The sequence below is a fragment of the Ambystoma mexicanum genome, chromosome 4p (assembly GCF_040938575.1).
Source record: "Ambystoma mexicanum isolate Mex_15411 chromosome 4p, UKY_AmexF1_1, whole genome shotgun sequence".
Taxonomy (NCBI): domain Eukaryota; kingdom Metazoa; phylum Chordata; class Amphibia; order Caudata; family Ambystomatidae; genus Ambystoma; species Ambystoma mexicanum.
The window spans coordinates 1,189,199,962-1,189,215,773 of NC_090927.1; the positions used below are offsets into that span (position 1 = coordinate 1,189,199,962).

The 15,812-nt window shown below is 44.6% G+C and overlaps 1 protein-coding gene across 1 annotated transcript in view; it reads left to right on the forward strand.

Annotated features, from left to right (window-relative positions):
* ANAPC1 (anaphase promoting complex subunit 1) overlaps positions 1 to 15,812 on the forward strand; it is a 2,053,226-nt gene that overhangs the window by 350,167 nt on the left and 1,687,247 nt on the right. The window contains exon 13 of the mRNA XM_069606837.1: positions 11,771 to 11,908. Within this exon, the coding sequence (XP_069462938.1) occupies positions 11,771 to 11,908 (138 nt within the window). The remainder of the gene's footprint in view (positions 1 to 11,770; positions 11,909 to 15,812) is intronic.

Sequence of the window (15,812 nt, forward strand, 5' to 3'; positions counted from 1 at the left end):
CCGGCACCGCTGGGTCTTTTTTTTTTGTTTTTTGGGTCGGAACAGCTTTGGGGTTGTCCCCTGCAACCCCCCCCACTCACTATACTGCCTAGTAAAGTGAGCGGTGTGTTGCGGGGGACACCCCAGCAGGTTTTCATTTATTTATTTATTTATTTTTGGGTTGGGGTGAGCTGCAGGGTTGTCCCCCGCTCACTATACTCTATATTATAGTGAGCTGTGTGTTGTGAGGGATACCCCGGAGCTGTTCCAATAAAAATAAACGACTTACACCACCAAATAGATACTACAAAATGTCTTACAAACATTTAGTCAGTAGGACATTTAGTAGTATCTATTTTAGGTAATTTGGTGGTGTAGGTCATTTGGATTCGGTCATCTTGAGTGAATCCGGGATTCCACCCAGCACAGCTACCGAACTGCGAGATTTGGCAGCAGTGATTGGAGGCAAACCTCGACAAACAGCCCGAGGTGAGCAAACAAGTACGTTCAAGTTGTGCACTATGGCCGCGCTGATGGGCCACAGGGGCTGAATGACGTGATGAGAAGGACATGAGGGGAACTTGAAATCAAGCCGGAGTGAGGCCAAGAAGTGTAAGCCTCTATAGTGGAGCTCTGATATCCATAAGAGACGAGGCGCTGGGGAGACTGCAGGGTATGGAGTGATTTAAGAAAGCCCTGCTGCCCATTGTACATTCATATGTGAACGCTGGAAGTGTAAGAGGAAGAAAGTGGATTAGGAGCTGAATCAGCTGCAGGCAGTCGCTACATTTTTACAGATACCAGGCACATACTTCGATGGATTGATCATAAGAAGAGCAATTGCGAAAACCCCCATTTGCTGAGGTTGGAGCCACAAAGGGCGATATCCAGTCGATTATTGGAGGAAATCAGGGGGTGACGGCAGATATCAGAGCCAAGGTGTCGGAACTGACAGGCAAGGTGTTGGTTATGGAGAGGCTGGTAGGTCTGTAAACAAACCTGCCAGAGGTGGAGAGGCAAGGTTGATGACACTGAGAATAGGGAAAGGCATAATAATCTGAGGATTTTTGGTATACATTAGAAGGATGGATAGGCAGCTGAGAGTCTCAAAAGGTCAGTTCAGAATATGCTCTCATTGGTCCTCATGGAAAAGTACAGGCCTCAGTGTAATTGATGGAGCCCACAGAGCAGGCGGAGGCCGAAGGAGTTTACACTCTGTCCTGGTCAGGTTTCATTACTATTCTGCGAAGGGCCAGATTCTGGAAAAGGCTAGTAGTGTTTTTTTTTTTTTTTCGACTAAGGTGAGTCTAAGGTGACAAAATACCAGGATCTTTCCTCATGTACCAAGTGATCACCCCTCACTCAATGGTTGAGGGACACAGAGGTGCACGGTGTAGGTGGGATATCTGTTTTGCTCTTTTTGCTTTTTTTTTTTTTAATGGGAAGGAATGAAATACCAGCTGGTAACGGAGGACGACATTCAAAGGGTGGTGGAGAAACTGATTAGAGGAGGTGAGGAGACATGGGATCCCTCAGGGGGCTGGCAAAAAGAAAGCATTAGAGGCATTGGAAACATCGACCACCATAACATTCAAGGAGCAATGAGGTTTAGGAAGCTAAAAACGCCCGCACCGAGGAATAAGAACACCTGACTTGTAGGGAATATGGTGGCCCAAAGTTATTTTGTCTAAAGTGTAGGCGGAGGCTAGAGAAGGGTGTTTGGAAAAGGAGTCCTTGTAGAGGGATAGCAGGGGGTTTGTGCCAAGGTGAAAATCCGGGGTGAAAGGGGAGATTTAGCAGTCTGCAAATAGTTCTACAGTTGATGATGTAGATGTCAGGGATTCACAGAGGGTCTCTGGTAAAGCAACAGTGGTAGTCTTATGTTGTAGAAGTTATAGTTATCTGATATAGTTGTGAAGGGGGGAATTCCTGTTGGTTCAGACCTCTAGAATGGGTGGGAGTGGGAGGGGCCAAACACCTGATGGCAATGGTGGGTGGGCTGGGTGTACTCGCAACCAAGTGACATTTGGAATTCTTGAAGAGCGATTTAACAGTTTCTTTAAGTACTTTTTGTCTTGCGTCTGCCGCTATCCTTGTATTTTTGTTGGGATACGTCAAACAAAACAAACAGTTCCTCAGCACCCACCACCCCCTCCCGCCGTTTCCTAATGAATATCACAGAATGTATGAGTCTTTGTAGTTTCACCTAGTCCAACAGCTGCTCAAACATCTGGAGAGAGCACCAGTTCATATACCATAGGCAAGGGTTAAGTCCACACAGTATTACACATGCAGGTGGGCCGAATGCTTCCCGGTCGGGATGGCAGGATTGGACCTTCCTGCCGTTTAAACCCCTTCATAGCAGACCCATTGCATACCGACTTTACATTACGCACCATAACATATTAACTCCATTCCATCAATGCCCTATGCTGCTCAGTGTTCCCCCATAGCATAATTTCACAGCCCCTCGAGAGAGGGTTACTACGCAATACCCCTTTACTGACTAGCAGCTAAACCCTGTGTCCTGTACTTTCCGTTCCTGAACTGGTATTAAACATCTCATGGTGAGCATATTCCAGGACTCTACATCCATGCTTGCCTCTCTTAAGCCTTTGCGCCTTGCACTATGCCAAACGACTGTCTCTGCAATAGCCCACCTCTTCGGGTCAGCTCACCATGCATGATTATTAGGGCCTGCTGCAGCATTTCAGGCCATGGCTATCCAGTACTTTGTGAATATGCAAATCAAGTATTTAATTTTCATCAAATGTGTAGTATGCTTATCTCTACCACCTCTTCCTTTCCGCTGGGGAAACATACCTAGTAAGCAGGCCTCTGGCAGCCCGTCATGCATCTCGATTCCCCCTGTGGCTAATTAATCCGCAATGGAGGTCCCGAATATTTTAATATTGGGGCAGATCCATAACATGTGTAGCAATCCTGCCCCTTTCTCACATCTACGGCAGCGCTGTCTGCCAGCACCTGGAATCAAGGATAATCTGTACAATCCTGTACATGCAATGCTTTGGGTACAACTGCGCTAGTTTAAATCTGGCGTTCACGAAACCGGTCGTGTAAAGGAGCACCCTCGTCCATTCTGTGTCTGAGAACAATCTGCCTAGGCCCCCTTCCCAGCCCCCTCGCACTCTGTGTTGCATTCTCCCGCCGTCCCAGCAGTAATTCATAGTCTGGAAATCACATGGCCCCCCTCCGTCATATCATAAATAACCTTGAAGGTGATGTGGTTTTCAATCCCATTTCGCACCTCTGCCCATTTTCCTGCTATCTTCTAGACTAAGTGCAAGTGCAACAGGAATTGCCCCCTCAGAAATCCCTCCCATCTCAGGTCAGCGTCCCGAAGTCCGCCAATCGTCCCACCTGCATTAGATGTCCCACTGTGACCACCTCTTTATCCTCCCAATGCATCCTAATAGCCTTCAGAAACTATTGGCTTCCCCCACCATAGCTACTAGGGGTGTGTGATGGGAGTAAGGACTGTCATGACCCATGAGTTTCCATGACCTCTTCCATGTCTTCCTACCGAGTGTCAACAAATGTGGGTCCCGTGGTGAACTTCTCCCATTTACCCAGAGTATTTCTTTGAGATAAATGGGCTCCACGCAGGGTTGTAACAGCTGAGTATCTAGCGAGGCTTCATCCGCCAACCACTCCACAACAAACTGCAGTTGTCCCGAAATATAATATAGCTCCAGGTCAGGCACCCTAATTCCTCAGTGGGAATTATCTTTCTGCAACGTACGCAATGCAATCCTCTTCCTTTCTCCACTCCAGAGGAAGTCCCTGATGGTACTGTTCACCTTCTGGGAGAACCGCCTAGGTATATCATATTGATGTTCACTAAGTGGTATAGTACACACGCAAGCGCCACCATCTTAATCAAGGCCGCTCTGCCATCATTGACAGCAGCAACTTCTTCCAGAACTGTATTGTTCTGCCAAGACCATCCATTGCTTCTTGTATATTTCTCTCGTGCTCAACCCTAGGATCATGCCAGATATTTACACCCAGGTATCTAAACGTTTGCAGTGTCCATTTCAGCCCTAGAGTCGGGAGTTGTCCTACTTCTCGACCATGCAGATTACCCAACGGGAACAAACTAGACTTTTCTTTATTGATCTGTATTGCAGAGAGTTGGTTATACCCATCTAACACACTGGGAAGGTTATCCTCGGGTTCTCTTAGGTAATGCAACATGTCGTCTGCATAAAGCAATATGACCTCGTTTGTAGCCTTCACAGGGATGCCTGCGTTAGCATATTCCACCTTCAGGAACCCTGCCCGAGGTTCCAAGGCCAAGATAATCTGTGTGGGAGACAAGGGGCATCCCTGCCTGGTACCCTTCAGTTCCCAACTCTCAGAAATACGCTTCCCCGTTCATATCCTAGCTTTTCGGTGCCGTATAGATCCGCTGTACCCACCATAGGAATCCCAGTCCTACTGCATAGAGCCAATCCCACCGGACAGAATCGAACAATTTTATTCCATCAAGGGAAGCCACTGCATAACTCTCGTCCACCAAATTAGTGCACTATATAAGGTGATGTAATCTCCTCGGATACCAGGATGTATTTCCTCCTGGGACGTAACCTGTCTGATCTTGATGTATTAACGTACCTATTACCTTCTCGAGACAGTTAGCAAGGACATCAGTAAGGATTTTAAGTCTACATTTATCATAGAGAGGTCTGTAAGAGCTGCACTGGGGAAGGAGATTTCCCAGGCCTCAGAACTGGTATGATGACATTCTCGTAAACTATCAGCACACCCCTCTCAAAGGCTTCCTCAAACAGTTCTAACAGACTGAGCATCAACACCTCAAAGTATTCTTTGCAGAACTCTCCCGGCAGTCCATCCGCTCAGTGTTTTACCCAGCGGGAATCATGCATGTATTCTACCGTAAGCGTGGCATCAAGTATCTCCGTCCTCTGAGTCGAAGCATGGCAACCATCGTGAAAGAGGTAGCACAGGTGTTATGATGGTGATAGGAGGAGGTAAGATTTGAGACACGTGCGGAAGGAGGAATAGGAGGAGATGGAACGGATGGGGAGAGGGAGATGGTTCCAGTGGAAAGGGACAAGAAGTTGAAAACGATCTGAGGTGGGATGGGGCACAGGGGAGGAAAGGAAAGGAGAGGTGAGAAGGAAGAGAGCAGCATAACAAAGTGGACGAGGGGGAGTATGGAAAGTGAGGAGAGGGGAACGGTAAAGAGGGGCGAGACCATAGAGGGATTGAAAGAAAAGCCAGAGGAAGTTGAATTTGAGATGGGAGTGAAAGGAGAGCCAGTTTCGAGAGGCGAGAGAAGAGATGTGATTGTGGGGAGAGAGAAAACAGAGCAAGCGTATAGCGGAGTGGTAGATGGGTTTAAGAGGGGATAGATGAGTGGAGGGGAGACTGAAGAAAAGAGAGGAGCAGTAGAAGTCTAGAGAAGATGAGGGAGGAAATGATGAGTTTAGTTGCATGGGATGTAAGAAAGGGACGGACTTTGCGAATGTTATGGAGGTGGAAGCAGCAAGAGCAGGCAGTGAGGGAGATGTGGTGGGAGAGGTTGGAGTCGATGTGAAGGCAAAGATTGCGGGCTTGGGGATAAATTTGGAGTTGGGAAGAGGAAAAGAGAATGTGAGGAGGAGGGGACGGGGGGCGAGAAGTGTTAGGTGGGAAGAAAAGGACTTCAGTTTTATCGGCATCTAGTAAAGAAGTGGGAGGACATCCAAGATTTGACAGCGGAAAGACAAGAAGAGAGCTTGAGAAGGATGTCAGGGGAGAGGGAAGAAAAGGAAAGTAAGAGCGGAGTATCGGCTGCATAGAAATGGTGAGATCTACCAAAGGAGGAGATGATCAGAGCTAGGAAGGAAGTGTAGAGTGAGAAGAGAAAGGGGCCAAGGACAGAACCCTGGGGGACGCCGTGGTTGAGAGGATAGGTAGGGGAGGTGCTGCCTCCCCAGGAGACTGAAAAGGTGCGGTTGGAAAGGTAGGAGACGAGGTTTTGAAGAGTAGAGGATGATCGACAGTGTCAAAGGCAGCTGAGAGATTGAGAAGAATGAGGATGGAGGAGTGTTTAGAGTAGCGGGCAGATGGGAGTGAGTTGAAGACACAGGTGAGCGCAGTTTCGGTAGAGTGGAGAGGGCGGAAGCCAGATTGAGCAGGGGGAGTAGAGAGTGGGTAGTAATGAAGGAGAGTTGAGAGTAAACAATACGTTCAAGGAGTTTAGAAAGAAAAGGGAAATGGGGTGACAGTTGGAGACAAGGTGGGGATTGGCAGATGGCTTTTTCAGGATAGGTATGCGAGTAGCATGCTTGAAGGAAGAAGGAAAGGTAGAAGTGGTAAGACAAGAGTTGAAAAAGGAGGTGAGGTAGGGAATGAGGGGGGTAGATTTTAGGAATGAGGGAGGTGGGAATGGAGTCAGAGGGAGAGGCAGTGGGATGAGTTTTAGATAAGGGGGGGGACACTTCATATTGGGTGACAATAGTAAAGGAGGACATGGTAAAGGGTGGGGGAGAAGGAGGAAGTGAAGGGGGAGAATAGGAAGGAGAGTCGAATGTCTTGGCTAAGGTTGAGAACTTTGTTAGAGAAGAAGGTGGCAAAATCAGTGGCAGAGAGGAGAGGCAATGGAGTGATCAGTGGTAGGGGGAGAGAGAAGGCGAGTTAGGGTTTGGAAAATACGTCGAGAGTGGGAGGATTGGGAGTGGAGTACGTCAGAAAAGTAGGTTCGTTTGGCAGAGTGAAGACAGCAGTCACAGAGGGTATGATGGGAGTAGTAGGAAGATTGGTTAGAAGGGGAGGGGTGTTTCAACCAGCGTCGTTCAAGACGTCTGAGGAGGCGACGCATGGAGAAGAAGAGAGCCATGGTTGGACAGGTTTGTGGGAAGGGCGAAAAGGAGAGAGAGAGGGTGGAGAAGATCAAGAGTAGAAGTGGGTAAGTAGAAGATGTGTCATTGGCTGTGAGAGAGGAGAAATGGGGGAGGGGGAAGGGAAGAGGAGCTGGAAGCAAGGAAGAAAGAGGAATTAAAGTTGCGTAGATCACGTTGGTAAAAGGGGGCGGAGGATGGGGGAGGGAGGAGGGGAGCGAGGGGGAGAGAGGGAGACAGAGTAAGGAGTGGTCGGAGAGATAATTGGGTAGGGAGGAAATGGAAGAAGCAGTAAATGAGGTGAAAATGAGATTGAGAGTGGAGCCAGAAAGGTGGGTGGGTGGGGAAGGAAGAGGAGTAAGAAGGTAAGAGTCAAGAATAGATAGGAGAGGGGAAATAGGTGTGTTGGATGAAAGGTGGAGGTTAAAGTCGGCCAGTACGATTAAAGGGATAGGACTAGGGGAGATGATGCTGAGGAGGTGATCAATGTCCTCGTAGAAGGAACCAAGGGGACCAGGAGGACGGTAAATAATAAGGAATGAAATGGCATGCGGGGAGTTAAAGATTTTGTACATGAACTCAAGAGGGTAGGAGAGGAGAGGGACAGGGAGAAGGAAGACAGTTGGGGCGAATGCCACCACCTCGGCCTGAGGGTCGAGGAACATGGGCGAAAGAGGAGGAAGAAGTGAGGGATGCTGGAACAGTATTGTGAGGGGATCCATGTTTTGGTGATACAGAGGAAGTGAAGGTTGAGGCGTAAGAATAGGTCAAGGACAGCAGTGGTTTTGTTGCAGATTGATCTGGCGTTCCAAAGGGCAATGTCGATGGAGTTGGGTTGGGTGCAAGCTAGTTGCGTGCAAATGAGGTTGTGACATCTGGTTGATGTGGTGAGTAGGGTGGGAGTGAGGGGTGAAGGAGAGTGAAAGGAGGAGATGGCCATGATGACGAGACAGAGTAATGAGGGGGTGGGTAGAGGAACGGGGGGTGGGGGAGGGAGAGGGGAGGGATGGATAGGAGGTGTGAAGCATAACAGAGCACCAGCCAATGAGAGTGCTTTAATAAGGAAGGCGAGGCAGTGTAATAGTGAAAGACCAACAGTAGCGGGGGGAGAGGGATACACAGATGAAGGTAGTGAGGTCAGGTGGATGGAGGTGGGTGCTCGGGTGTAGGCAGTGACTGCTGTGTAAATGAAGATCAGGTAGTTCGGTGGAGAGGGTGATTAAATACGGATGGTAAGGCAACAGTTGCGGAGCCCACAACAGTGGAAGTCCAACAGTTGCGGAGCGAGAAGGATCCTCAGTTGATAGAGAAGTCAGGTGGATGGAGGTAGTTGCTCTGATGCAGGAAGTGACTGCTGCGAAATGAGATCCGAGGTAGTTTGGTAGTGACAGTCTAATAGTGGTATGATGGAGGTAGAGAGCAGTGAAGTGGCTGCAATTGGGTGGCGGGAGGGAGCTGAGGGAGGGAGGCCGGAGTTAAGAATGGGAAGCAGAGATAGCGGCCTGCAGTGCGGTAGGGTTCGAGCAGGGGGGGCACAGGGGAAAGAGGGTAGATGGCACAGCACTGGATTAGGCTGTTGGGGTTGAGTAAGGGAGACCGGTAAGGGGGGGGGGCAGTAGCCAAGGCAGACAGGAATGGTTGCGCGGTGATGTGGTCAGAATGACACCTTTTTGAAAGCGTTTATTTATATATTTAATTTCTTTTTAGAGGTAACATCCTGGGCTGTGGCCAGCACCATGTGTCTCTTTATTTCTGGAGCGGCTGGCTTTCTTTTTCAGGCTTCTTTGAAAAAACGGGGGGTTCCACAAGTGTAACACTTTGAGCAGTGATCCTGAATAAGAAAGAATAGGAATCACAAATAATTTGTTTCTGGAATTCTATACAATAACTGCTAGCCTCATTAAATATTTATTTCAGACACAGTTCAGGGGGTGAGTCACTGATTTAGTCTGTTCTCAAACACCTCAACTCAGCCCTTTATCCTTCTGAGGTTGATTAAATAAGTACCAACACAGGCTGGTTGATATTGTATGTATATTTTTTCTATATAAAGCGCTTAAGCGTAATTGCTATATAATAATACATCATTAGGCGTCTGCTTGCATTCATAGTAATTTGGTAATATGGGCCTATTCACACTGATATTAATGATACATATGGTGATCCATTCTTGTATGAAGTGCATATCACATAATGATATCATAACCATATTCTTCGTAATGTACTTGGGAACAATGCCATGTGAAGCCACTTCCTGTTTCGCACGGGGTGAAAGGTCGTGTCCCTGTGATGTGTCTCTGGGCTGGTGGTGGGCAAATTACATCACTACCTGTGATGTCATCAGATCAGAGGTCAAAAGTCGTGTGATGTCACTTCCGCTACCCCTGGCATTTTGGTGAAATGACGTCCCTGATTTCGATGTAACATAAGATACTGCCACAGGGACTATTGCTTCATGGTTCTTCCACCCATGGTTAGATATTAGTAAATTGGGGAAATCTTAAGAGCAGCGGCGCATATGGATTCTATCTTGCACTAATCTTGCATTTTTTTCTGCATCCTGCACCTCCCAAATTAGTCTTCCTAATTTAATTGGAACAGGCTCCTATCTTGCTTTTGACTCTGATAAGTCTACATTCTGATTTGGGAGTATACTAATTAAAGGAGATGGGTTTAGTTGTGGCTCGTCAACAGGACGATTACTAGACTTTGAGGTTCCCTTAAGGGTTCTCTCATTGCTGAGACCCTGCCACACAACTGCATTGTGGTCCTGTAAACCAGGAGATATTCTTCATTTGGTCCTTAACCGCGAGATCCAGCTAGAGACTTTAGCACAGATGCCAATTTCACCTTCTCTGGTCCTTTCCGATCTTGGTGCAGCCTGAAAAAAAGGTGGGGCCGATACTAGTGTTTCCCTCTAGCGGGATACAAATCTAGAAAAAAAACACCTCTGGCAGACACATGTTTTTCGTGACTGACCAGCCATCTATCATCATTCTGACTCAGTCATACTCTGTTCAGAAAAGTTCTATCTGCATAAGCATTACTGTGCTCTATGGTTTACAGTACAAAAAATAAATGTTTTTATTATATAAGAAATATTTAAAAACTCGATAGGACCAAAAGACAGTTTCAAGTCCACTCTCGTTGGGCTTCTTTTCACAGAAATGGGTGATGGGGTTAGTAAAAGTGACTCCGAAAACAGCTTAAAACAGAAATATTACACTTAACGAATTTGCTTTTCTCATTACACAGACACTGGTCTGGACTTGTCACCTCAATGCCTTTCCTCTGTCCCATAACAATATTCATACCCTTCTACAATATTGGTCATGTGTTCCGTTTCAGACCTGCATATCTTTTCTTTAATGCACTGTGTATTAAACAAAACTGTCAACAGATGTGTGTTTCGTCCTCTTGTTGGGGCGAGGAGGGGGGTCTATCTTCCCCACCCCTCAAACTAGGGCTTCATCAGGACGGACATCGTTTGACTCCCCATGACGAAATTGAAAGGTATATATGGCCCGGGTGGACCCTTATCTTCTCACGTATCTGCCCATGGGACTCTTGGTAGCTTTGCCTGTTCCATGCAGCAGATGCTGTTCTACCTAACCATAGAGCATGGTAATGTTTATGCAGGTAGAACTTTTCTGAACGGAGTGTGGCTGAGTGAGAATGATAGATGGCTGCTCCGAGTCTCGAAAAACATGTCTCCCACAGGTGTTCTTTTTTTCTATATTGGTTCAGTATAGAAAAGAAACTCTATTCCCTTGTTGCATATTGGTGAAGTATTAACACCAGGCGAATGTTACATTAGTGTTTTCACTACAGCATCTCATTTATCAGTGGTCAAAATAAAGAACAAAGACAAATGGGCAAGTGTTTCATGTCCCTGGGCTATCAATGCGATGTGAAGTGGGAACAGACCCACAGGATTTGTTTACTCATTATGACACAACATCCTTTCATTGATTCTTTTTTCCGAAGTTTTTTTAACAAATATTGCTTAACGAAAAAACTCATTGAAAAATATAGGTGGGGTGGCGGGGTCAGGAATAGTGATAGAACAATAGATGAATGGGGGGCTTCGGGAGGGAGCTCCCCCAAAATCAATTTCAATGAGGTTTTTTCGTTAAATATTTGTTAAACCATTGAAATAACTGTCGAAATGACATAGAACCCTCATTGTATGGCCAGATGTTTTTAACTACTTCTCCCATGATCCTTCTTTACCCAGGCTGGCTAGGGATCATGGGAGTTGAATTCCAAACATCTGGAGTGGGGCACATAATTAGTAACCATGGATCATACTGTTTAGCAACAAAGAACTTCATAACAATTCGACACATCTTGCAGTGTTTCCTCTGTTTACTTGGAAGCATACAAGTCAGATGCACACACTTGGCCAACAAGAATGGCACCAAGTAGATCACTACCTGACAATTTCCTAATACAAACTATTCCCGAACAGCAATGATTATCACCAAACAATGACTGGCGGCACCTATACCAGTGCATGCCTTTGCTAAACGACACCTGAATCTACATGAAAACCCACACCGGTGTAAAAATGTGCATTCCAAATAGCCAACACATTACGATGTGCACTGTACACATATTGGTACAATAACATTAATTCTTTTTTTTTAAACCTGTTGCCGGGGTCTGCTTTATGTACACAGATATTTCTGAGATTAATAGTGTGGCAAATTATTATTCAGTGTGTTCTGCTTACCAATAACATTTATCCTGGTGTCAATGTGATGGTTTCATTCATTTTAAGCCATTGTGTAATCCTAGAAAAATAATTTGGATAGAAGTGTCCATATAAATTAAACTAAATATAAAAATGTTGATTGTTCTGTTTCCCAGTCAAATTGTTACACCTCAGAGATGCAATTTCTTTGTGTTTTTATAAATAGGTGGGGAAGGTTTTCATTCCAGGATTGCCTGCTCCCTCTTTTTCCTTGTCCAACATGATGCCCCGTCCCAGCACACCCATGGAGAGCATAAGCACCCCTTCAAAACCACTGACAAAGCTCTTGGGACCCTTGAATGAGGTAAGAAGGGATTAGCGTTCACGTAACTCAATTACAGCAACAATTAAGGTATGCTTTAAAATACCCTGCTTCAGCTAGTAGGCAACAGATGTGTTGCTGCAACTTTGTACCAAGTTTGAAGAGTGCCTGTCTTCTAAATTAAAGTCTGCTACATTGCATTGCCTGCCTACACCCACCAACTCGATGAATAATACATGTGTGCCTTGGAAACGCCCAGGCCAAGCACATCTACTTATGGCTCATCATTGTACATGCAATGTCTGTTGCCTGGGAATGCTCCCCAGTCTGGTTAAGACATTTGATTTCTCCCTGCTCTGGTTTTCAGCTGACCATTCTTGCCTTCTAGCTATCAATCGGTTATTCTGCATATACAGAAAACTCTAATTTAGTGTGCCCCATACTGTGTGTGTAAGCAATTTAGCAGCAATCTGGAGAACCAGTGGTCCTTGCAATGTGTGCCCTGTTGTCTGAAGTACATGCAAGAAAAGATTGATGCACACGGGCTCATTGGGCGTACTCTCCTTTTGCAATGAACTCTGAGGTAAACAACCCTGCACTGCTATTCATTTGGAAATGATCACTTTTGTTTGGATGAGCAAAGAGATTAACCAAATTAAAAATCAAATCTTTCACAATCTTGTTCTACTGCTGCTTGTATTTTGATAGTTTTGGTGAAGGAGAGACTTTGAGAAACAGCTCTTTCAGATTGTCCACAGATGCAATAAGAGAATTCATTTAAATGCGTCTTTCCCGCTCGCTTCCATGGAAGTGTAATTGGTGTAGGTGCTTGTCCCCCCACCCCCTCCTGAGCTGCCATACATGGAAAATCACTCTACACCTTTTAGGAGCATTGAAGCAACTCCCCTATTTATAAGAGAAGAAATGCTAAATTTTCTAGACTCCGACACGCCCTGCTCATTCTACTGGACCTACCAGCAATGTATAACCGATTTAAATTCCACCCTCGTACAGATTTTCTTAACTTCTATTGGGGATTCAGACCAAGGCTTTGAGCTGGCATGACACGTTCCACTTATTTCAAGTGGGAGTGGAGCTTGGACAATGGAGATTAGATCATCCCCTCTTTACAGAGGAATCCTCTAGAGCTGCATTCTGTACCCAGTTGTTGGTTAGAACCTGTATTAAATCTCTAGCATCTCGCCTAATTTCCAGCTCTATGATTAAGATTCCAATTTGCCTTAAATTGCGAAGGGAATGAAACTGCTTATGAGAGACTTTTCAAATGTCTTCAGGTAATTTGGGAATGCTCATTGAGGAATTAATGATTAATGTTAATCTTTGTCTAAATGCCAACCAAACAGAAATCTTCCTCTTTGTAACCCCTTCATCTTTGATTGTACCTTTCAAATGGCAAATTCTTTGGGTATCTCTCCCGTTCTGTCAAATACGCTAAAGTTCTTGTTATGCTTGATTTGGATATGTAATTGCCCCAGCAAATAAATGACCTAACTCAGAAAGCTAATTTACCTCTCTGTATGCTGAATAAGATCATGGAATATGTAGAAATGGCCCAAAAGATAGAACTGACAAAAGCTCTACCTAAGACCTGAGCTGTTAGTTGTGTATATGATGGAAGAAATCAGGTTCTCATTCAAAACTAAGCAAGCAGAATGACCGTGGGCCCAAATATATTTATTCAATCTCACTAGGTCTAAAAGCCCCCAAAATTGGCTCTAGGAGGAATATAGAATTCATATTACTGTATACATGGGGCATGGATTCCTAGCAGAGTTTCTAAAGATCTGCCGACTTGGTAGAAGACTCCAGGAGAGACTAAACTGTTCCCTACCAATTTCAAGGGACTGTGGCATGAAGAAAGAGCTTTTACATTTGTTGCTCCCAAGAATTGACATGATCTCCCAACTGACTGAAGACATGGAAAATAGCAAGTTAAGAGAAATCAAAGTCTTTTCAGTTAAAAAAATAAATAAATAAAAACAACCTCAGATGGACAAGTTGGGACAAATCAGACCAAATAGGATCTCACCACATCCCAATGTTTAGGACTATGTGAAGTCACATTTCTTTTCCTTATTTATGGAGACATGGAGACATGGGGACTTTGGGGCCTAGGGAGAGTCACTCCGTGATGTGACCCCTGGCACAGTACATGAGAGAGAGAAGCTGTTATCCCAATCCTTAGACTTGTTCTCGAAGTCCTGGGGCTCCCCTTTTTCTTTCACCTCTGCTGGCACTGCTAGGCTCTGCTGGGGTCTTGATACTCAGAGAAAATACTCTGACGGCATACCAGGAGACGGAGTCAGGTTTATCAAGGACATCAGGTTTATTCACGCCAGACTGACACAAACAGCATTGTTGTCGAGTACACAAACTCAGCTCCCTTGCTGAAGACAGAGCTCCTTTTATATGAATTCTGCGAGTGAAACGCAGCCCCAACCTTTTTTTTATGTGCTCTGAGCAAAAGCTTTCTATTTGACATTAATCTCACACTTGGCGATTAGTCATTCTTTGCTTTAACCTTCAATTGAGATACATTTTGGCACTTGCCATTGGATTTCCCGGTCAGGCGACCCTTATTTGGTCATGAAGCTGTGACACGGTGGTTGTCTGAAGTGGCCATATTTTCATCTGTTTTCTACTCTTTCCACACCTGATTGCACCTATCTTGGGAAAATGGCTATACACTTGAAGACATTATGCGTCTTACTACCTCTTTTTCTGTTACTCACCTGGATCCTCTTTTAATGTTGGTCATTATGTGTACACACCCTTGTAGTGTGGAACTTGGTACTTACCTTTTCTATCTCTCCCTAATTAGGCCATGCAGACTTTTCTTGTGCTTCCACAACTTTTATCTGTAACATAAATCAAAATCGTTACAGGCACTCAAATTGTTTTTACTTACCTCGATATATTTTCTTAAATTGTGCACAATTTCTTTATTCGTTAAACTCAATTTTGGGTCAACCAACCCCTCGCCTCATTGCTTTTGGTCACTGATGTCTTTTATTACTTCAAAGCATTCTTTTTTTATCGTTAGCCAAGAGCCTTCACTAGTGCTCTTTGTTTTCAACTTTTAGATGTTTCCTTGTTTTATGCTTCTAGGCTTGTTAATCATTAATTTAACTGTTCCTCTTCAGTTTTCGCTTTTATGCATCGTTTATTTTTTCTCATTTTATTTTCCTGCACTCGTGCCAAAAAGGCCCAAAGTCTACCTACATTTTTTTATCCTTTTTCTAAATGCCTTTATTCATGTTGGATACTTAATTCATCTTTTTCATGTATTCTAGAGCATGACTCATACTCCATTAAACTCTATCTAGTTTATCTGTAATCCTTTTCTTTTTTTCCTGAATCTCTTTATTTGATCCACTACTGTTTTTCATGATTTCTTATTTTTTATTTTTTCACACTTACATCATTTTTTCATTTCTCCGTACTTCACGGTTGTCTCATTTATATGGAGGTCATTTATTCCCTCCTCTTGTTTATAAAATATCTGAAATTAAATGTATCATACATTCTCATCATCCTTCCACTCAGTCACACAACCGTCTATATTACCGCTTTTTGCCATAATAATAATTTTCACGAAAACAATCTCATCGGCATTCTGCCTTTTAGAAATGTGCAAACCAAAGGCGAATTCCTTAAAGGAAACTTCAAAAGCATCACTAAATCCGCACTCGGCGCATTATACTCTACTTTAATTCTGAAAAAGAGGTTACAAAATGACCCAGTACTATTTTTCAAATTCAGAGCCATCTCTGGATCAGAAATATTAGAGATTTATGACGACAAACCATGCCATCTTAACTGAAAAGGTGAGGTCTGTCCCGTTAAATTAGTCAAAGACTGTGTGGAAAGCATTTGCACTATTCCTCATGATGTTCATTAATGCCTTCTTTAACCCTAATCCGGT